Raw genomic sequence first — 22,573 nt, 5'->3', positions numbered from 1 at the left:
GTAATGTATAGCTGAATTATTCCTAAGGTGACGGCATTGCTGCAGCTGATGATTGGTAAGACCCAAGTGCTTCAGTCCTTCAGGGGCTATTGAGAAGCACTGTCTAACTCTTGGGGAAAAAAGTCTTTGGTGTTGGGGTTTTGATCAACCTGTTTGTCAGAGTTATTCTGCCAGCTCTCAGCAGTGTGGCTGGTTTCCTCTGGCCTTAAGCCTTTCTGCAAACCTGGCTACTGTTGTTGGGTAGTCAGGAGAGATCAAGTATCTTCCCTTGGTGCACACTCCAAAGGCGATACTGGAGGGGGAATTGCCTTCTCCTGAGGATGAGCATCCCTTGGGCTGAGCAAAACTGGGTTAATGAAGTGAGTCTGAAGGAGGGTAAAATAGAGGTTGTATAAGCTCCTGCATAGTTGCTGTTTCCAGGCATCATAGTTTAGATTGACGTAGATTAAGCCTTTCTCTTTTTTACCCTCATATCTTTAGTCCTTTGTTTTCCTGCATCCTACAAGAGACCAGGCTCCGTGGTTTCCAACCTAAGTTAGTGTTTGGCTTGTCTTACAGACTGGCAAATGCTCACGCTGGAGGATTGAACCCAGTAAAGGAGTGATTCCTCCCGAGACCGAGGTGTCTGTGACTGTCATAGCCAACTTGGATGACACTGAGAAATTCAAGGACGAGGTGAACTTATTCATAGAGAACAGCCACACGTATGTCATCCCCGTCCGTGCTGTTGGCATCGGCACCACGATTGTCACAGATAAGCCCTTTGCTCCAGCGCTCAACTTGGGACCCCACTTCAGGTAAGGAATCTTTCAGATCCCACTTCTCCTGTGGGCTCAGCAAGGAGGAGTTTTGCTGTAGGCCTCCAGGTCCTGGGAATGCAGTGAAGCCTCAGGAATTCCTTTAGAAACATTTTCTGGCTATTTGAAAGTCATTAGGTATCTTCAAAAGCCACCAAAATGGAAACCAGTTGCTAAATTGTCACTGAATTGCCCTTAGTTATAATACATTTATTTCCTCATTTTATCTAATAAAGATTTGGAGGAAAACAGCAGGTCCCAGAAGCCTCCAGCTGAAAAATGCTCCATTACAAGCATAAACATATTTCCCTCTGCAATAATGTTGCTTGCTTTTCCACTCACTGTGAAGCATCATCTCGCAACAGCAGAAAACCGTGGTGGTAGCTTGTTAGCAACTCCTCGACTAAATTAATGGTGCTGTTTTATTTCCCCTCTGCCTGAGAGTCCTGGAGGAGCAGCAGAATTTGTCTTAGCCCTGTATCATTCCGCAGTTCACTTGTTTTTTGCAGCTCCCCTGCTGGGCTGCTCTTCACTAGATATACTCACTCTTTCCTCATTTCTCCCACCTGCTTTCCTCACTCTTTCTTCTGTCAATGCCACAGCAGCAGCCCAGGATGCGGCCGAGAGAGGGTGGCTGGAGCGTCAGTTCTAAGTGAGAGGAGAGGAAGTCTGCTGATGTCAGGCAGGAGAAATTGGGAGTGTTAATTGAAAGAGCTTAGCTTGCAGTGGGGGATTCACTGATTCTTATGCATGTGTCTGAAAACAGGTGTATTATGCAAATAGCAGAAAAATGTGGATTTTCAAGTGTTGCTTGCTTTGAGCGTGAGACCTCTTGGGATAAGAAGAGTCTTCTTGAGGTGCCTATCCCTTTCCCTGGGTGCGAAAAAGCCCCACAGTGCTCTGATACATAAATTTTGGGGTAGAAAGGGCAGATAAATGATACCTTAATCTTTAGGGTAGATTTGAGGGATTTAAATATGTACCCACAAGCCATCTACCTAAGCAAGGACGTTGCAGGGAGATGGGCGCTTCTCCAGCGTTTCCTATGCTCTGCAGCTGCAAACGGGCTATACAATGCAAGGGACAATGTCATGTCACCATACACTGCCCCCCAGCTCTGCAGGCTCAGTTTGGAGTTGTTGTCATTGCCGTGGGCTGCAGAGCTGCCACTGAGGGAGCTGAGATGGGGCCCGGGTAACATCTCAATTGTGTTGGACTTACCCAGAGCCACAAATTCTGCATCTACCCAGACCTGTTCCAAGCTTTCATCTGTTGCTGTCAACAACATAAACCATTTCATACTGAACTTGTATACATCACTTTGTAACGGTCTGTTTCAAACACTTGTTTGTCCTATCCTGTCACTTCTGTGTTTGTATTCAACTGTTTATGGCACCTGTGCGTTTTGTAAGCCACATATTCTGTACCTTTCAAAAAGACAATAACTGTTCCAGGAACAATTCGTTTTCTGGTCATGCTCAGATTTATAGAGGGTAAAATAATTACTCCAGACTAGCCTGCAGTTAGTATTTCTTTAGATGGAGGAATCAATTTCCATTGAATATTTGTTTTATGTCTCGCTGTAGTTATTCAGCTCTTGCTGTTGCTTCATTCCCTCCTCATTGGGACCTGGTCTTGCTGCTGTGTTTGTATTGGGGAAGCTTTTGTTGATCTTATGTTCTCACAGTGCATCTATCTTCCTGAATTACAAACCATCTGCACCGTTCAGGCAAAGGGCGATATGTTGGGGCGATGAGGGTTGGCTGGTCCCTAAGGGATGAGGGAGATAACGTGTGCCAGGGCCGTGGCCTTGCCAGATGAGTCTCTGTACCCTGCAGCTCCCAAATAGCATCTTCAGAGGAAACCAGCTGAGGCAGCAACTCCCAAGGGGGAGGTGAAATGGTCAGGAATCTGTTCCTCCATCCACTTCCAGCCAGGGCAGGCCAGCTTCGTGTCTGATGGAGCGAAACCTGCAGGAAACACCTCAGGAAAAGCACTCTGAGTATTAAGCACCCAAGGCTGGTGATGCTCTGTCCACGGCAACCAAGATGATGTTCTTCGTGAAGCTTTTCCTTGCTGTATGCAAACAGACCAGCTGCTGGATGGTGATAAACTTAGTGGCAACCAAGGTCTGGCTCTTGCTGAAGCTTTGGGCTAGGTCAGCCTTTTCAGAGGGGGCTTTATTGCTGAGTGTGCAGTCAGGTAACGCCATCAGGGTGCTGAAGCTGGGTGACCGCTGGGGAATAGCAGTTCCTGTGACACTTTCCATGTCTACTTCTCTTCTAGCCTGGATCCCTGCTGTTACCACTTCAAGATAACGAACAAAGGACGGCGCACCCATCAGCTCTATTGGACAACAGAAGGTTTTGCCCCATTTCGCCAGCGTGACAGTCTCCCTGCCATCAGTAACACCAAGGGCAAAGATTCCTTCCAGAGCTCCAAACCTGCCTGCCCTGTGTTTAAGCTTCGACCACTGAGAATGGAGCTGATGCCAGGCAAGACAATGGAGATGATGCTGGAAGGCTCCTCCAGCATTCCACAGGTGAGGTCCCCACAAAGCCTGAGCCTTCCCCACCAGATCCCCTCCACTGGGGCTTCTGCAGCCCCTTGACATTTGCCTGAAAAATTGAGCAAATGCTTTCAAGAAACTCTTTTAAAATGCAAGAAGTTACCATGGCAGCACCAGGTGCTTCTCTTGCTGGCCACCATCAGTTGCTAAGGCTTTTTCGTGTTTCTATAGCTACCATAAACCCAAGTTTGCTGATGCCAAAACATGGGCTGAAGGAAGTATTGCCACTTCAGGGGCAAATGGCAGGTTCTGAGGTGTCACGTGCTGAGACAGAAAGGGCAGAGAACATAAGTTACGCTTAAACTAGGAGTACAGGCAGAAAGTAAATAAATGCAAAGTAATATATCTGAGGGAAGTGGAAAGTAAAACAAAACACTTGTGAAGGGAGGGAGTGTCTGGGAGCAGCATCATTTTTCCTCTGTAGACAAATATGGGCAGCAGGCTTGTCTAGCACTGAGTCCTGGAGGAGAAAAAAAAGCACAGTGTGCCAGCTCTGATAATCAAAGTGATGTTTTCCACATGAAAAACTGTTCCCAGGGATCGTTATAATTGACAGCTTGACTTTTGTCAATATTTCCATAACAGCTTGCCCTAGTATCTCAGCCAGCCCTGGTGACTTAAGGGCAGGCAGGTCTTGCAGCACCCTTGGATGGCAGCTCAGAGAGGGGGATTTCAGCAGGATTACTGGGTGTTCTCCTCCCTGGCCCCTTCATTCTGGGAGAAATCCAACTCTGCAGAGAAGCTGCCAGCTATCCCTGGTATGCATTCCCTGGCTCTGGGATTGCCAGGCAAAGATGCTTAAGTGAATGTAAAAAAAAAAAGCAGATTAAGCTCCTGCTGATATAGGAGTTTTGAAAGGTGTTTTAAAAGACTGCCTCAGTGGTAGCTTGAAGAAGACTTGATTACTCATCTTTGGACTGTCCATGTGCAGCAAAACCTTTGGGCTTAGAACTGAAGAGGAGGAAGAAGGTACCAGAAAGGGAACAAAATGTTTAGGGTGCTTGTGGGGGCGTCTTGCCTGGAAAGCTGAAAGGGCATCCAGGGGCAGAGCTGTGGCTACTTGGCTCCTGGAGTTAAAGCCAAGACCCAGGGAGTGGGCTTTTCACCTTCCTTGGATCTTGAGAACTTTATATGCTTCATGTTGGTCAGAAGCTGAACTCCCTGCATTGCACATGTAACACAGATGATGTTGAAGGCTGCTGGCTCTGAGGAGTTGAGTTGTGCTGTTGTACCAGCAGGAGGAATTGATAAATGAGGGGAGGATTTTGGGGAGGTGATACAGTTAGAAATCAGGAACAAGTCTTGAATGTAAGAGCATCTAGCTTAATGAGAGGCTTTTCATGTTAAATGCAAGACATCTCTTCCATGTGAAGTTTCCTTAAAACCAGCTCTAGAAGAGCAGTGCCTGCTAGGAAGGAATGATCCCCTCTTTACCCAAAGGCAGGCTGGCTGTTTGGGTTTTTGCCGTGCATCCTTTCCACCAAGCTTCCAAGTGAGGGTTTGCTGGTGTTGGCCCTTTTATTACCTGTTTACCTTAATATAGTTATATATCTTTTTAATCAGTTCCTACAGCTTTCTGTTAGCATTATGCTTAGCAGTGGGATACTTAAAAAAGGTAATCATTTGTGGCAAGGATTATTACAACACAGACAGTACATGACTTACAAGTGCATTTTGTGGATGTTGGGGTGTAGCATTGCAGACATTTAAGTGCAGAATAAATAAGCATCACCTTAAAAAAAAAAAGGGGGGGGGGGCTATTGAGAAAACTCACTGTGACTTTATGGCAGTAATATGGTGGTCCATGGTTGGGTGGCTAATAAATGCAGTGTGTTTTCTGGGTGCCCTGCCAGCAGCTGTCAGGTAACAAGTGACTCGTGCCCACAGGTAGTGAAGGAGCGGCTGCTGTGTCACGCCATTGTGGGAAACAAGGCGGGGAAGGTACAGATCATGCATGTAGATGTCACCTGCGAGTTTGTTGCTCCTGTTCTGCAAATGTCCTCCAGAGAAATCACTTTCCGGGTGGAGAAGGTAAGTCTCTGGATTGTATCTTGGCATTGAATAGCATGGCTGGTGACTAGAAGCCCATGGGCGGTGTGTGTGCTTGTGTTCAAAGGAGGAAGATAAACGCCGCCTTCAAGTTCATGGGACTTTGGCTATTGATTTGAGCAGGACCAAGCATTTGCTATTAACACTGAGAGAATTATTTTGTTCCTCTGGAGCTGGGACCATTTTCTTCAGCTGTATTCTGCCGTTCTTGATGTGGAGACAGAGCTGAGGTGCTGAGCCAAGGGCACGGAGTGAGATGTGTGGGACCACCAGAACAGGGTGGCTTCGTGCAGCCATCTCGTGTGCTGGGGCTGCAGGTGGGAGAGCGGATGGCTGCAGCTGAGCGATGCTGAAACCTGTCCTCACCCTTCCTGAGACCCTTTGTAAAATAAGTGAGAACTTTTTTAGAAATGGGACTGTTTAATTTCATCAGAAAATGAGATTACAGCTGTTCCACTGAGGAGGATCATGACCACTTTTAGAGAAACACCAGTTTCTGTACTCAGTGTAAAGGGAGATTTCTGAGGATCCTCCAAGGCACAGTGAAGTCTGAACACTGATCCTGTAGGAAAGATGAGAAAAGCTGAGATGGCTGTCAAATCCTCAGGCTGATGAGGAAAAACAATCATCTCTTGTCTCTCTGGGCTGTCTCTGAAGCTGGTATCGCTGCTAGCTCTTTGCATTTCCCCAAGCGTCACCTCCTTCGAACGACTCGCAAAGGTCCTTCAGCAGCAGTGATGGTAACACCAGGGCAAAGCAGGTGCCCTTTAGTCTTTGAGTCCTGAGTCTTGCATCATCTTTCTCTCTCCCACGAGGTGTCTGAAAATGAGAAGATATTTCATTATTTAGTTTCTGTGCCCTCGAGTCTCTCCTCCAGTTCCCAGGCATCCAGAGGAGCACAAAATCCTGTGAACAGGCAGTTCAGATTTAATTAGAAGCTTTTCAGCTATCCCTGATGTCTGCCTGTGGTCTGCTTGATACCATGCACTCCGATTTATTGAGTGCTATGACACTGCAGCTGTTTGATATCCAATACATCCAGAACTAGTTTCCCAAACACTGTCTAGTTTATATAAACCATACAGGAAGCCTAGAGCAATGTATAAACAGGAAGAAATAGCTTAGGCTGAGCTTAGCGTTGAGGCTACAGGTGCCTTGTCACTGTAGTAGGGGCAGCAGGAGACACATTGTGACCAGACTGCTGAGGTTTCTAGCTGGCTTTATGTGTGTGTGAATGTTCAAAGTGAACCTTAGCCTGCTGCAGGCTCTCCACTATGAGCTAAATCCTACTCGCTTTTTTCCTCTGACTAGACTCGCTGCTTTTATGAGGCTTCTGGAGCCAATTTGGTTATAAGAAATTACTGTAGCTGAGAGGAAAATGTTTTCTGCCCAAGGATAGATACAAAACCAGAGACAAATGGTCTGGGTTCACTTTCTGGTTTGACCTTGTTCAAGCAGCTGCCTCCTCTCAGGGTCCTATTCCTTCATCTGTACATGAGACTACTGTTTTCCTGTCCCCTGAGGATGCTGTGATGTCTAAACATGAATAACATCTGATATGTTTTGAGAAAAGCCTTCTAGAATGGTGGAAACTAATAAAAATAGTAAATAGAGATGTATGCACTTCCAGCGTTGCAAAACTTGAAAAGCATCAAAAAGGGAAAGGAGGTCCGTGGCTGCTTCAGGTTGCTTTTTTTTTCCCCCTTGTCTCCTGTTTCTGTAGCAACCCTGTGATGTCCTGACTCTTCAGTACAAGCCTCTTTCTTTAAAAAACATCTCTTCCCTGCCACTCAGCCTTGTCCTGGCCTTAGAGCAACCCTTCTCAATCTGTGATGTGGACCAGCAGCCCCTCCCTGCAGATGTTCAGGTGAGCAATCACAGACCTTCCTGCTGGTGGGGTTTGGAGTGGGAGGAGTGTGGTGGTATGTTTCTGTTGGGGGACCCTCTAATAGAGAAGTTTATTCTTTAGAGTCAGTAGTAGACTGGCCTGAACTAAATCAGATCTGGAACGAGGAGCTGAAGGGAACAAAGTATCATCTGAATTGCGGAGATCCTTCCTATCTCTAAGACATAAGGAGAGGGGAGCAGACAACTAGGTCTGGGCAAGCTGTGTAGTGAAGGTCTCTTGGAAGCTATCCCAGCTCCCCAGCAGGCACTCTCAGATAACCTCAAGAGCAGGTTGCTCTCTTCAAGGGCAGCCCTGCTTATAGAAAGGATGAGGATGCTCCTCCAGCCTCTGCCTGGCACCTGCCCTGTTGTCAGTGGAAGGTGTTGGACATGGACACAGACTCTACTCAACTTCTGTGTTATGCTAGCGACTGACCTGTGCAAGAGGAAGGCTGCAATGCTGTGTCACTTGTGCTGTGAGGATAAAGGAGTTATCCAGAATTCAGCAGAACAATATTTATGTCCCTCTTGTATCGATGCTAAGAGATCTGAGCCTGAGATGGTCTCAGACAAGTGTGTTGTGCTTTCAGTCAGGTGCACACTGTGAAGGAAATTAAGGATGAGCTGAGCAGCCTATGCAGATGTCACACTTTGAACATTTACACGTTTCATGCTGTCAGACGTTGGGACTTCATCACACTGGTGATTAATGCTTTTCATCTCCTTGCAGCCTGTGAAGCTGGAGGTAGGGGAGGAACTTCATCTCTCCATCAGATTTAACCCTGCTCATGAAGAGGATTTGAATATCAGGGTGGTAGAGAAGGCTCTGACAATACAGTTTCTTGAGCATCCTCATGAGGAGCAGGTTACCATTCGGGGAGAAGTCTACTTTCCGAATCTTCATATCAAGACCAGGGCCCTGGATTTTGGCTGCATCTTGAATGACACTGAAGATGTGCGTTACGTTGAGATGACCAACTGCAGCCCACTTCTTGTCCAGTACTGCTGGTCGTTCCTGACAGAGAGCCACGTGAGCCAGATGAGGTATGTGCACATTTGCCCTCTCCTTGAAGCTCTTTTCCTTTTGGTGTCCTGTTTGTACTTCGTGAAGATCAAGGTGGTGGTTTGCCTGGGATCTGCCAAGTTACTTTCAACTTTCCTATGTGGAAATAACACCTGCTAGAAGCTCAGGAAGTAGGTGACTTCCGTGGTTTTGATGCTGGGAAGGAGGACCCAAGCTGGAGCTGTGACATACTACTAACACTTTTTGCATAGCCCATAACCTAGAGTCACTATTTCTGGAGCTACAAACCCATTCTTGGTCACGCGATATACCTACTTGTCCCAGTGCCTTCTTTTCCTTCCCTGCCAACCCTATTTGTTGTGATTTCATGCTAAGAATCTACACAGGCACTGTCACCTGAACAGTGTGCTGATGTCCCAGTCTCTTGCTGCTACTTTGCTGTAGCCCATACTGCTTCTCCTGGGAAGGAAAGCTGGTGTGGAAAGCTGCTTTCTCAGACCTTTGTGGCTTGAGGCAAACACCACCTTAGTGAAGTGAGTTTCCATCTACACGGCACATTCACGAAACAGCCATGTAGTGTTTTACAGCAAAATGGCAGGTTCTGCTGTGGCTTCGGGTGCAGCTGTAGATGTTGGTGTCAGCACTTGTCTGAGCATCTCTGGGGAGCCAGGGCCATCCAGTGTTGGCCTGTAGCTTCCAAGCCCAGGAGTAACCTTGCAGTCATGCTGCAGCACATCTATAAACACATTTCTAGCCAGTCTTCTGTCTGTGGCCTCTCCAAATAGTACAAAAGTCTAGTCAGGGCAGTTTTAATTGCAGTAGCAAATGGTTTTTCCATAATGCCCCAGGAAACCGAGCAGAGTTAACCATTGTGCATTGAAGTGCTATTACAAATAATAGAGACCATCAATAAACAGTTTTGTTTGGGGAACTGGGATCTGCTTCAGAGGACATGACCTATTGGGGACTGGAAATTAGCTATTGCTATGAGGAGGGGTGAGAAGACCTGGACACTGGGGAAGCCCATTCACAGCTGGGTCTTACCAAGTAAGAGCAAGTCTTTAGTGTGGCCATTCTTGATGCACAGCACCTTCAAGATTAGACCCTAAAATGCTGAGGAAAGTCTGCAAAAGCAGGTGGAGGGAGGTGGGCAGGGAAATAGGAGCAGGGCTGTAAGCTCTGCCTGGAGGCCCATGACATCTCCTGGTAAATTAGATTAAGGTTTAATTACAAGCTAAAGTGAAAATCTAATTTTGATGATAGAACAATGCATATACTTTATAATAGAGAAACAAGCACATTACAGCAAAACCTGTGTGGAATTAATTTCCTCTGGGGCCACTTGTTGGCTGGTTGCCTGTTTATCTTTACTCTTATTTATTTTTAGAACCAATTTAGGGTTTTGGAAATGTGAATGCTTGAATCAGTTTTTAGCTTTTAATTACCCGATCTCTACCTAAATTGGCTTTGCTGGACCCCAGCCTGCAGGTGCTTGTTCTTCCAGTGGATGCTGAGTCACCCAACTCTTGAGCTGGTGACAGTTGAGGGTCCTGAGCATCTGGCAGGGGACAGCAGCCTCTGCTCCAAAGGGTTTGCTGTAGCCCCTTTGCTGGCTCTTTAGCACTGTGGACGTTAGGACAGCTCCCTTTTCTGCTTTGCATGTTAATTAAGTGGTAATGTACTCTCTCTGGGTCTCTCAGCAGACACCATGTGATCCTCTGTGGCAGAGCTGGAAATGAAGATGGTCTCCAAGCTATTAACACCTTAAATTGCTCATTAAGAGCCTGGCAGAAGGGCAGCATGTCAGATATTATTTCTGGTCCACATTAAGCACTGTTGGTATTCTAAATTATCAGATCAAACTAAGTAAGTCTGACATCGAGGGAATCAAACATCAGGTCTCATGAAAGTGAGATCAATAGAATTTAACCATCCAAACATCTAACCTTGCTGGAGCTGATCATCAGAGACTCCCAGCATCAATCAAACACACAATTTATTTTGACCAGGAAAGAAAAATGTTGTTTCTCTGCCTGGACAAGACTCTGTGCTTAATTTCTTTTTTTTCTTCAAATTGTTTGACCCATTTTTTTCTTCCTTAGTCTTTAGTCACTGCTGGTACTTCGAGCGGACTAGTCATGTAAGCAACACAATCCAACCGTTGTGTGTTTGGACATGCCCAAATCATGCCAACCCATGCCCCTTCTCTGACACTGCTGAGCCATAAATCTTCTGTGGTTACTCTTCTAGACCTGTGTGGTTAGAGACAGACTGAGAGTAGTCTGTCCATTATCCCTTGGACCTTTGATAGCTCAGAGCTGAATGCACTTTTTTAGCCTTTGCACTAAAATGTTTTCTGCAATGTTGGAATGCATCTCCAGAATTGTCCAGCAGGAGACAGTAGATCCGGAGTCAAATTCAAACATTTCATCTTATTTCTTACCTTAAAGGTTTATTTTTGAAAGACTGATTTGTCCCCCTTTCTAAGGGCGGTGTCCAGCTCTTCAGCTTTGTTTGGGATTCCCATCAGAAGGAAAACATTAAATCCAAAGGACATACAAGGATTTTCTTAGACACCTCTGACAAAAGCTGCCAAAGGCTCATTCCCAAACTTAGACATTGAGTTTTCATCCTTTATTAAGGATCTATGACTTGTCATTGACTTTGAGTGCTGCTGTTCCTGCATCACCTCTTTGTGCCCCCCCTGAGAGATGTGTTCCTTGTCTGGGACAGAGCTAACACACACAGAGCGATCTGCATCTCCATGGCACATGTCAAACCCCCTCTGTGTGTTGATCTGACACCTCTGGAGAGTGGGAACTTCTTGGCTGCACATCCATTGTAATTAATTGCCGGAAGATTCTTTGGGGAAAGGGTTCATTGAGCTAAACATGTAGAAAATTACTTTTTCCTTTCCATCCAGGACTTTCTCTGCCAATTTGTTTTGAACAAACTAGGAACAAACTTTCTCTTCCCAAGTGGATCTTCCTATAACATTAATAATTTCTTAAGCCTGTGCCCTCTCTCCTTGCATGTCCCCTTGCAGGCTGCACTGCAGGGACCCTGCAAGCCAGACCCGAGCCTTGTTACTGACCAAAAAAACCCCAATTCTTTGTTATATTTGATGATTATTTTTTTTGCTTTGTTGTTTTTATAACAAGGAAGAAATGGAAAATGCAGACAGTGAAAAACAGTGCAAGGCAAAAATCTGACAGCAATGCTCTGTCAGCCACCAGAGGAGAGCGGTAGCAACATCAGCAGCAAGAATATACATCAGAATATACATCCACTGTGCCCTGATGCTGAGGAGTCTCAGATGAGTGACAGCAGAGCACATCCCCTTCTCACCTGCCCAGAGCTATTGTCTCCTTGGTACAGTACATTTTGGGCTTTGGTAGCCCCATGGGTGCCGCTTTTCCTGCTTAAATCCCATAGGTAACTTAGAAAAGGAGATTGAGGCATGACAGAAATGTGCTGCTGAGTGTGCCCTTCAGCTGCACATGGTTTGGCAGCCTTGGAGAAATGGTTTGCTCAGTGTAACAGAGAAGCGGCCTCTTGTTTCTTGGAGATGGAGCCTCCAGGAGCAAGGGCTGGGTGCCGGGCAGGCGTTGCCTCGGGATGGCGATCCGGCTCTGGGCTTGTGGACAGAGATGCTGGGGAGCTGAAGCAAAGCAAGCTTGGGGAAATTTGGTTCTTGTTGCACTCAGACATAACGAGAAGTAAATACAGTGAGTGCCAAGGAGGGGTTTGGAGTCAGGAGTAAACAAAAATGTTGTTGCCAAGTCTGTATTAGAGACAAGACCCAGATACTGGGTGTGGGATGGTGATGCCTTATCAGGCTGAAGGTTGAAGGAGTGACGGTTTCCCATTTGCAACGTATCTCTAAGCTTCTCTATGATCACCTTCAGCACAGTGATCCTCACTGTCCACTCTTCACCTCCATGCCTTCATTACAACTTTGCTTTTTCCCCTCTCATTTGCCAGGAAGCTGCAGATTTGGAACAGGTTCTGCTGCCTCAGGGCTTCTAACCACCAGTTATGCTGTCACACACCTGGAGGACTTTTACCCAGGCCATTGCAACAGAGTCTGGAGCTCAGAAGGCTGCATGGGAATCACTTTATCTGTTGTACTTGGCTTGTCTCTGCCATCAGGACAAAATACGGGAGGTGTCCATGTGTCATGCACACCCTGACCAGGCTGTGGTTGGGTGGTTCTTCTGGTTTTATAGCCAGACAGCAAACACTGTCTGGAAGGTGACTTCTTGCTCTGCCAGTGATGTTCAGCTGGCAAACCTGGGCGGCAGCCAGCTTCTGTCTTTGTGTTCTGAACATCTTTATCACCTGAGGCACGCAGTGGGAACCTGAGCTACGTTTGCACTGCAAACAGTGTCCTTCTCCCTGTAAATGCCATTACGCCTGCGCTGCTGGGTGGCTCGTGCTTTAATTCCCTCTGGGCTGCTGCTCAAGGCCTGTCTCTGCAAAGCTTTACTGTTTATGAAACAAATGTTGATTTTTGTTTGGTTGGGTTTTTTAAATTCTCTTTCTTTTGGTGCATGGGAGCAGCTCGCTGTCATAACCTGGCTGAGGCAGACTGAGAGTGTCGATTTAGGAACCACTGCTGTCGCTTCCACTTCATCTCTCTGGCAGAGCACTGACTAAGGAAGCCATCAGATTAAATCTGGGTGGCAGGAATGGGCTCCCTACTCCTCTTTATTTGCTGACCTGCTGTCACTGTGTGTGGCAATGATGAGTAAGATGATATAGTTTTCCAGACCTTGTTTCTCTTAATTTCTCCAGCTGTTTCTCACCCATCATTCTTTTCCTGTGTCCTGCAAGCTGTGCATCAAACAGCTTTCCTTAAGGGAAAATCCACCTAAACCCACTGGCATTGCTCTGCTCAAGAGTGTCATTCACAGTATTGCTGTGCTCTTTGCTGGTGCATCCCTGGCTTCACAGGGTAGCTGAGAAATCTTTAAGCTCCTAGCAGCAGGGGATCAAGCCAAGCTTGAATCCGTTTGTCAAATCTCTTTGCACTTTGGGGAGTCATCTGTCTTTTTCACAGGAAACCTTTCCAGCTGTGAGCTTGCTTTGCTTCCTTCCTCTTTGGTGATAACTGTCCCCTCTCTTGCTTGTCTCCATCACCCTGCAGTTGTCCTCAGCTGTCCCCAGTGTCGCCTGGACCAGACCAGTCCTGTCTAATCATCCCTCGCCCTGTCCTCAGCAGCTCAGTGGGGCCACATTTCCCAGGAGTACATCTTGCCTTGCTCTCTGTGAAGCAGGGAGATAATGATCTTGTACTATGTGAGTGACCTTTAATAATAACTCAGCGGTGATGTTAACAAGCCTTTTATACAGGGTAAAAGCCACACACAGCCTTAAACCTGTGATTTCTGCTGATGTGAGGAGCCCTGCTCCTTCTGGACAGGAGATGCATGGTGATGCCTGCCTACTCAGAGGGTTGGAGCTGCAGCGTTTGTCTGATTTATTTGGGGATATAACCCTAGGAAGTATGTTAAGCCAAAGAGGGTTTTTTTTGTTTCTTCTTCTGTGTTCATTGTTGTTGCTGCTTTACTTTCTCCTGCCTTTTCCTGGGGTGACCCGCCAGAGTCCTGTTGGGAGGCTGTGCTGGGCTGTGGCATCACTGCTTGCCTGGGACATGCCGGCCAGCCGGCATCAGCATGGGCCAGTGGAGACACCTTCTGGGGTTCAGCAGAAGCAGTCAAGATGAGCAGGGATGTTTCAATCTAGGTGAGGACTTCAGGATGTGCTCCATCATTTCATCTCCCTCCTTTTCCTTGTTCTGTGGTTGGCACTGCAGAGAGGCAGCAATGCCAGCTGGGGAGCAGAGAGGCCGGCAGCCATACCGTGAGCTTGTCCCTGTGGTTTGGTTCCCCTGTGGTGCAGCTGCAAGCCACAGTGCTCCAGAGGTTGCTTGGCCAGGTGTTCTGAGCTCTTTGCAGGCTGCTGTGGGGTGCAACAAGGCACCTGGAGCACAGGACATGCTGGTCCTTGACCCCCAGGATGCCTCAGATGCCTCAGCTCAGGCTCAAGCTGCTTTTTTTTTTTGGCTTCTTGAAGGGTGAAGCTGGCCTGACAAACACACCCAGCCTGGTCCTTATGACCTCAGGCTGTGTCCTGTTCATCCCTTTTACAACCTTGCGGAGATCCAGCTTCAGTTTCCTGCAGCCTTTGCCCCAAGGAGAAGGCAGATTGAGAAGTATGTTCTTCCCATGGCTTGGAGCTTTCTGATTGCCTAACACACCCAGGACTGGTCTGCTGCTGTCAACTGGTTATTCCCAACCTGTTCTTTTGTTCCCCCTGCTTCCTTGCATTTTTAACCCTTTCAGCCATACCCTTCGTGGTTTGCCACGCTCTCAGGCTTGACCCCATGAAGACATCTCAGAATGGTGAGTGTCCGGATCCCTGCCACAAAGGCAACTGGAGCACATCTCTCCTCCTTTGCTATTAGTCACAAGAGTCAATACAGTTGTCTGTTTGCAGAACCAATTTTTTAAGTAGCTGCTGAGGAGGTAATTGATGCTCATTACTTTAAATAGTATATCCAAATTACAGCTGTCGGGCCTTGTTTAATTTTGAACAAAGACTATGAATTGTATTTGTCATTAGAGCTACTGATTTGTTCAGAGGGACCTTTGGCTGGAGTCTGATTGAGAAGCATTTTTCTGTCTGATGGAGGATCAGGAGCTAATAAATCACCTGGCTGATATGCAAAGCATGAGGAAGGACTTAATAGGTAATGTTTTGCTGTCGGTAAAATTAGTGCAAATCAGAAAAACTGGAGACGTTTTCTAGGGCTCTAAGTTGTCGAGAGAGGTGAGTACTGCTGCCTGAGAGTGATCCCCAGGAAGACCGGCTGTGTACCTGCACTTTAAGTTAGGCCAGGGTGTCTGAGGAGCTTTAACACCTGCACCCTGCAAAACCAGACCAGCCACATCCCCTGGAAATACTCTGTGAGAGGCAGGAACTGTGTCAGAGGGAGCGTGAGGGACCTCAGAGCCTCCCCTGACTCTTCTTGTTGAAAATGAGGGTGCAGTTGAGGTTTGTGGGCTTCAGCAGGAGCCAAGTATTCTCAGTGCACCCCAAAATGAAATCCTGAGGCTCCTGCTAAAAGGTAAGGGAGAGTTTTTGTTGTGGCCCCAGGAACATGAGACACTTTGCTTTTTTTCCAGTAGTAACGTCTCTGCCTCCATTTCCACACAATTTCTACTTTCAAACAAGAAATCAATATTCTCTCTCACCTATCAAAACTGACTTTTTTTGACTTAAGTGGCTGTTAAAACTGTGTATTAACTTAAAGTTAATTAATGTTTGGTCACAGTGGGACATCCCCAGGACCACCCGCTGCCTTCAGATAAAATCCAAATCCATCTTAATCATTTCCAGCATGTACAAGACAGAAGCTGGAGGTGTCAAATCTCACTGCAGTGATGTTGCCTCTCTTTCTTTCTCCACTGCCTGGTCTGAATTTCAGTGGGTGGTTCAGTAAATAGACAAGCCCTAGCTCAGCAAGGGATCTATCCCAGCAAAGAAATAGACTTCAGGGTTATTTGGATGAAATACAGTTTAATAGTCACTGCTGATGAGGGCAAACCATCATCACTGAGTTCTTCAGCTGCTGGCCAGGTGGCCGAGCTCAAGCCCAGTGCTCCCACACAGCGCACTCGGAAGGTTCTCAGTTTACTCCCGTATTATATTATTTTTCTTTCAGTTACAAGCATCCTTGAGGTGTCTGTGCCTTGCTCCATTCATCTCATGGCCTGAAGAAGAAATAAATGTACATTGTAGGGGCTCATAAGCCTGTTTAGATGCCTGATGGACATATGGTCTCCAGTGCTCAGCCCTGTGACAACCTGAAAAGAGCTCATGCTTTGTTGGGAGCCTTATTTTCACGCAGTGCTGTGCCTGTGCCTAAGGGGTGCACCAGTGGGTAGTTCTTGGGGGCTGGGATGAGGGTGCTGTGCTCTGGAGAAGCCACTCAACACTGTTAAAACTCCTACATTCAGTGTGAAGGAATGGTGGCTTCTGGCACGTGTCCTTGGTGCTGGCAGGGGCTACAGAGACCTTGGCATTCCCGTTAGAGTTTTGGGGTGCCTGTCCTGATGTTGCTGGCTCTTGCACAGCCTGAGCTGGCAGGGTCACGTCTTCCTGCATGAATTTTCACATCTAGTTTGCAGAAGCAGTGTGATATCTAGCTCCTCTATTTTGGGAGGCGGGTGTGGGAAGCGGTGTGAAGCTGTGTCCTTAGCAGGCTCAGAAACCAAGAGACAGGCTGAGATGTTTGGTTTTTTTTCCTGATGTCTCAGAGGTTGGGGACAGTCGGTGGCACAAGTTTGTCCTGGCCCCAGCAGGAAGGATTCCACTCTCCTTGGTGTTGATCTGCCTGTGCTCCCATTAGATCCCCACGGTTACATTCCTGGCTGTGTTTCATCTCATGTGAGGAGTGGCTGGGTTGGATGAGACAGACTCAGAGAGATTAACACCTTGCTTTCAGCTCCTCCGGCTCCAGGCTGGCCTGCTTATGTCAGGAGGCTCCTTGTCTCAGCTGCGTGGTGCTGGTGGAGGCACTTCCACAGCCCTTTGGCCCCTCTGGTTTGGGCTGGGTCCTCTCTGCAGCTGGAGGAACTGCTTTCTGCTCTTTTTCTTCCTCCCTACATTCACCACCTTTGTCTGAAGGCACTAGAAGATGCTGGAATGTGCCGATTCACATCAGAGAAAGAGCTGCCTAAAGCCTGGTCTGATGCTGAACATCTTATCTTCCTCTTTCTTCTCCTCCTCTGAGACAACCCCTTTTAATGCCAGGAAGATTTCTTGTCCCAAGGGTCAGGTTTCTATCGACACCTTGGCTTCCTCACTCCTTTCATTTTCATGTTACACTTCTTGTTATTTATTTTGACTTTTCCCCCACTGGAAAAAGTCCCTCACTGTGCTTTGTGCTTCTCCGCAGCAGGACTCGCTAATCACATCATCTCCCAGCACCAGGTCCCAGAGGGCTTCTAGTTTAGAGTGAAAAATATTGTTGTTGTCTAGGCACCGCAGTCCCATGAAGTTGCCTCAAACCATTCTATAAAACTAAAGGTAATTTAATAAATGATTATGGATTTTCCATCTCAGCAGTTTAGCTCTCCTCAGGAGTTGTTATTAACCCGCAGTATTTATCACAAGCAACTCTAAGAGCTGCAGTTTAATTTCGCTGCTAGGACAGATCACGGCTAGTGGTTTTGGGACAGCCACCGCAGTGGTGGCCAGACCCATATGCTGAACTGGTGCATGGACTGGTGAGTAGCCAGAGGGTTTTGAGGTGCTCCTGGCCCTGGAGAATTGTACCTCTGTGCTGCAGGCACCTCCCTTATCACCCTGGAGAAGCAGTTTTCGGCTACAGGCCATCCAGAGGTGGCTGTGGGATGTGACCATAGGACATATATTAAACTGAAGATTTTTTTTTTTGTTTTTTCTTTTGCATTCATTATCATTGATGCTTTACCTTCTGCTGCCTTGTCACAGCAGAGCTGAATTTAACATCATCCTTGTGCAGATGTCCAAGTTAGTGGCTGCTGGAGGTGTTGAGCAGCTCGGACACCCACAAGTGTACCCTGACATGTATCAAGGTGCTTTGGATGGGATGGGACTGGAAATGGGCAATGCTCTGCAGGGGCAAGCGAAACGCCTTTGTTGCCTCTAGTCCTGGTGGGTTTTTCCATGTGGACAGTACCAAGGTCTTGCTCAGGGTCCCCCACTGAGGTCCCAGCAGCAGGTAGAGGGGTGGCAGCACCCCTGCTTGTTGGTCCCTGCTCAAGGAAGCTCACCTGGGCCAAGCCTTGTTCTTGCATGTGGTTGCAGGAAGGACAAGTCTGGTGAGACCTCTTGGGGCTTGTGAAGAGCAGAGCCTCTAATCCAGAAATGAAAACCAGCCTTAGATAACCTGCAAAGCTAAAGACAAATATTAATTGAAGGTCCTGAATTCCCATCTGGGAATGAAGCACCCAGGTTGCTGTAAAAATCCACCTTGTTTGCTGATGTGGAACACTTGCAATCAGACAAGGTGACAGGCAGGTGTGGTTTGAGTGTGTCCATCTGTGTGGCATTAGAAAGATGAGCAGAATTACTGTGAGCACCTGCTGTGATTTAAAAGTGAGAATATAATCAGAGTCACCTGGGAGCATTTGAAAATGTTAAACCACATACTTTTTACTGACAGATGTTGGTCAAACTATAAACTCAGCTTTGTTCATAGAATGAGCCATTGAGCTGCTTTGCTGAATCGTTTGCCAAATTTGTCCTCAAAGAGTTTGTGTTTAGAAACTGCTGGGGAGGTAACCAGGTAATCATGCTACCAGTAAGTGCCATGTCAGTTACAACCTTGTTTCAGCAGAGCTGCTGCCCTTTTAGCAATAGGTACTGTTGGAGCAGTTGTTCTGCAACCGTGGAATATCTGCAGCGCAGCAGGGAGCTGCATCTTGTCATTGACACTCTGCAGTATATTGATTAAAAATTACTAAAGCTTCTTTCCTCAGAGTAATAATCGCTGCTGATTTGGCACTCATTGGGATCAATGGACCGTTTAATTGTGAGCCTTTGCTTGGAATTGTTGCACGTGTCTTTCCACATTGCCTTGTGTGTGTGGGGATGTCCCACGATGGGCTCCATGGGGGCCTGTCTGGTCAGGGCACCGCAGACTGCGGCTCCATCCCTGCTCCTGCCTGATCACACTTACAGAAAGTACAAACAAGCAGTGATGCTGGTGTCTGACTTACAGCTACAGGGAATTGTCAGGGGAAATATTCAGGATAAATATCTAGTAGAGCTATAAAACTTCTTCCTTTGGACCTTCATAGTATAATGTTGTGCCTTGGAAATACTTGTGTTTCTATTGTAAAAATTCTTTCTTAATTCTGATGCTTAGAAATCTCCAAAATACCTTCAGAAGATGGCTCTGGAACTAAAAATTGGTAGTGCTGAAATCGTGGCCTCCTCAGAAGCCTTCATTTCACTGGCACATTCTGTGCGTCCTCAGATCCCACCACTCGATAGTGCCTTGGCTGCCCATGATAATAAACTCTTGTGTGCCCCAGCGTGGGCAGCTCTCCTCTTCCTTAGGTCCCTCTTTTGCTCCGCAATGCTGTTTCCTTGTCCTGGGGTTAACCGATTCAGTGTCCTCAGACACATGGTGTGAATTTTGGGGTTGTCCTGTGCAGGGAAAGGAGTTGGACTTGATGGTCCTTGTCGGGTCTCTTCCACCTCAAGACATTCAATGATTCTGGGTGGGGAAGGCACAGTCTGTGGCAGTGGGTGTTTCAGGAGGGCGCCAGTAGGTCTGGACTGGCTCGTGGCTGTTAACATCTGCTCCTTTGTGTCTCAGTCTCACTTTTTCACACAGTTGGTGTCGCTTTTCCTTTCCTTCTGTGCTTTCTGCCTTCCCAAGCAGGCTGAGGGTAGACCTTGCTCTCTATAACTACCTGAAAGGAGGTTGTAGCATGGAGAGGCTTGGTGTCTTCTCCCAAGTAGCAAGTGATACGACAAGAGGAGATGGCCTTAAGTTGCACAAGGGGAGGTTTAGATTGGATATTAGGAAAAAGTTCTTCACCAAAAGGTTTGTCGAGCACTGAAATAGGCTGCCAAGGCCAGTGGTGGAGTCACCATCCCTGGAGGGGTTTAAAAGATGCATAGATGAGGTTCTTAGGGACATGGGCTAGTGCCAGAATTAGGTTCATGATTGGACTCAATGGTCTTGATCTCTTCCAGCCAAAATGATTCTGTGATTCACCTCTGTCCTTTTCTCATGTTCAAACTTTTTATTTTCCAGGTTCAGCCCTCCAACACCTAAATTTTTCACCAAACCCCAACCACCAGAGGAGGAGGGAGTTTGGTCAGAGTGCTCGGTGTCTGCAGAGAGCAGCTGCAGGGACAGGGATGAGAAGGAGCCAGCAGAAGCCCTGGGAGCGACAGGGGATCATGCCCAAGAACCAGCACATGCAGATGATTCTCTGGAAGCAAAGGTAGATTTTCTTGTACACCTACTTCCTGTGCTGCCTTCCCTGGCTTCCTAATGAAAAGCCACGCTCATGGATCTGGATAAGTAGCATCCAAAATTGCTTTTAAGGATACATCTGGATTGCAGTTTTGTCTTCTGCTTGTGTCACTGTATCAAGGCAATATCCACATAACCTCCCTGGGGAGGTGGGAGACCGTAGCCCTAGGAAAGATGTGCGTTAGCATCTTTGGGAATTCATGCTTGGCAAAGCTTTTCTAGGTTTGAAAATATGGAGACAACAGAGAAACACTTGTGTGAGAAAAATCTTCCCTCCCATGTGCTTTATCTGCTGGGGAGATTAGGTCTAAGGATGTCCTGTTAGTACTCTTGCAGATTCTGCCCTAGTCTAGGCCACAACATAAAATGCTTCTTCACATTAGTGAAAAAGCAAGTATTCTTAATCTTCAAGAGTAATCACAAAGCCCTTGTTTATAAAGAATCAGAAACTTCCTTCTGGAAGGTGCCATTGGCGGAGAACATTGGAGATGCTCAGCTCTCCAAGCACTGCGAGTGCACAGGATGAAACCTAAGCCCTATCTGAAGTAGGATAGTTGTGTCAAGCACTTTGAGTCCTTATTTTCCGGTTTTTAATAATTCACACTTGCAGCTGCGTTCCTGGCTTTGTCACAGAAAGCCTAACCTGTCCAGGCATGGGGTTCTCAGCGTGTTCCTTGGGTAGAAGTGAGCAAAGCCGGACTGGCACGAGGGTGCAGAGTGCCCTTGAGATCTCTGCTGGGACCAAGTGCTGGATGCACCCAACTTCCTCCTGCAAGCTTGCATGTGGAAGTGCAGATGGAGCCCATGTCTCATCTGTGGGTGGGCTTGGACCCACGTGCAACTGAAGGCATGGACATAACCCTACTTAAATTGCACCCAGGTCCCATCTCGGCTGCTCCTAGCTTGATGAGGTGGTGGAACCTGTAACAGAATGGTCTTGCCCAGACCAGCCAGCTGCTTGCTGCAGCCCATGGTGCTTGTTTTTCAGCCACAGCCATCCACTGCTGAAGAGCCTGAAGGTGTTGAGCTGGAAGGTGCTGGCGAGGCTGAAGGTGCTGGCGAAGCTGAAGATGGTGCTGGGGAGGCTGAAGGTGCTGGCGAAGCTGAAGATGGTGCTGGGGAGGCTGAAGGTGCTGGCGAAGCTGAAGATGGTACTGGGAAGGCTGAAGGTGCTGGCGAGGCTGAAGTTGCTGCAGAGCTAGGAAGTCCTGCAGAGACTGAGCGCCCAGTGAGGATCAAGGAATTGATGCAGTTTGTGGAGACAGAGCCCCTTGCATTGGGAGTGGAGGAGGTAAGTGGGAATCTGTCTGTCTTCTTCATTTCCAGTGTGACAAGCAGTTATGTAGCCCCTCCTCCCACTGGTGGTCCTCCAGGCTGCTCAGAGTGGCCTCACCTCTCCAAGTGCATCACCCAGCACTGCTGAAGCAACTGGTCATTGGAGAGGCCATGTGGGACATGTCATAGGGTTCACCAAGAATGTTACCTGTGCAGCACCTATAGAGTGCATTATTCATCTTGTAACTGATCTGGAGTAGCTTTTGCTGTAGCATCTTGGGAGAGTAGTGTGGAAATCAAGGGGAGAGTGAAAAATGTCAGGAGTCAGCTGAGCTGGGCTGGAGTCCTCCCCTGGCTCCAAGGGCTCTCACCTCTGCGTCTTGTGTTTTTTCTGGAGGCAGTAAAAAGTGTTTTTAAAGGCAAGTTCTGCAGCGAAGAGAATTTCTTGCTGCCAGGAGAAGTCCCATATTACTTTAATGCAGTGTATTAATTAATGCATTCATTAGTGAGTATAGGACAAGATATTTCCCATGGTCCCTCTACCAGTAAGTAGGATGGATGCAGGATGAGATTAGGATGATTTTGCCTGTGTTTGAGGAAGAGGCCCCTCCAGCTATGGCTGTCCTTTGCTCTAAGCCGTGGATGTTCTTCTGCATTGATTTTTGATCCTCCACACTTCTATCTCTCCTGCCCTATCTCCAGGTTTTTGACATCCAGCCGCTGTACGGCATGCTGCAGCCGGGCGAGAGCCAGCAGGTCACGTTCACCTTCTTTGGCCATGCAAACATCGTCACCCGTGTCACAGCGCTGTGCAGCGTGGAGGGAGGTCCAACCTATGAGGTCACTCTGAGTGGGGAGGCTTCACTTATTAACTACCTCCTAGACATCACGGAGATCAACTGTGGGCTGCAGGTACCATGTGTTTC

At 47.4% G+C, this 22,573-nt stretch overlaps 1 protein-coding gene across 1 annotated transcript in view; it reads left to right on the top strand.

Moving 5' to 3' along the window:
- HYDIN (HYDIN axonemal central pair apparatus protein) overlaps window positions 1-22,573 on the top strand; it is a gene marked incomplete at both ends in the record, with an annotated part of 136,703 nt that overhangs the window by 66,685 nt on the left and 47,445 nt on the right. The window contains 8 exon segments of the mRNA XM_080352011.1: window positions 559-797; window positions 3,084-3,339; window positions 5,254-5,397; window positions 7,139-7,282; window positions 8,033-8,346; window positions 20,148-20,352; window positions 21,553-21,663; window positions 22,350-22,559. Of these exon segments, the coding sequence (XP_080208137.1) occupies window positions 559-797; window positions 3,084-3,339; window positions 5,254-5,397; window positions 7,139-7,282; window positions 8,033-8,346; window positions 20,148-20,352; window positions 21,553-21,663; window positions 22,350-22,559 (1,623 nt within the window).

Source organism: Nesoenas mayeri (genome assembly GCF_963082525.1).
Source record: "Nesoenas mayeri genome assembly, chromosome: 12".
NCBI lineage: Eukaryota > Metazoa > Chordata > Aves > Columbiformes > Columbidae > Nesoenas > Nesoenas mayeri.
The sequence above is the reverse complement of the archived record's forward strand: the minus strand, read 5'-3'. Positions and strand labels throughout refer to the sequence as shown.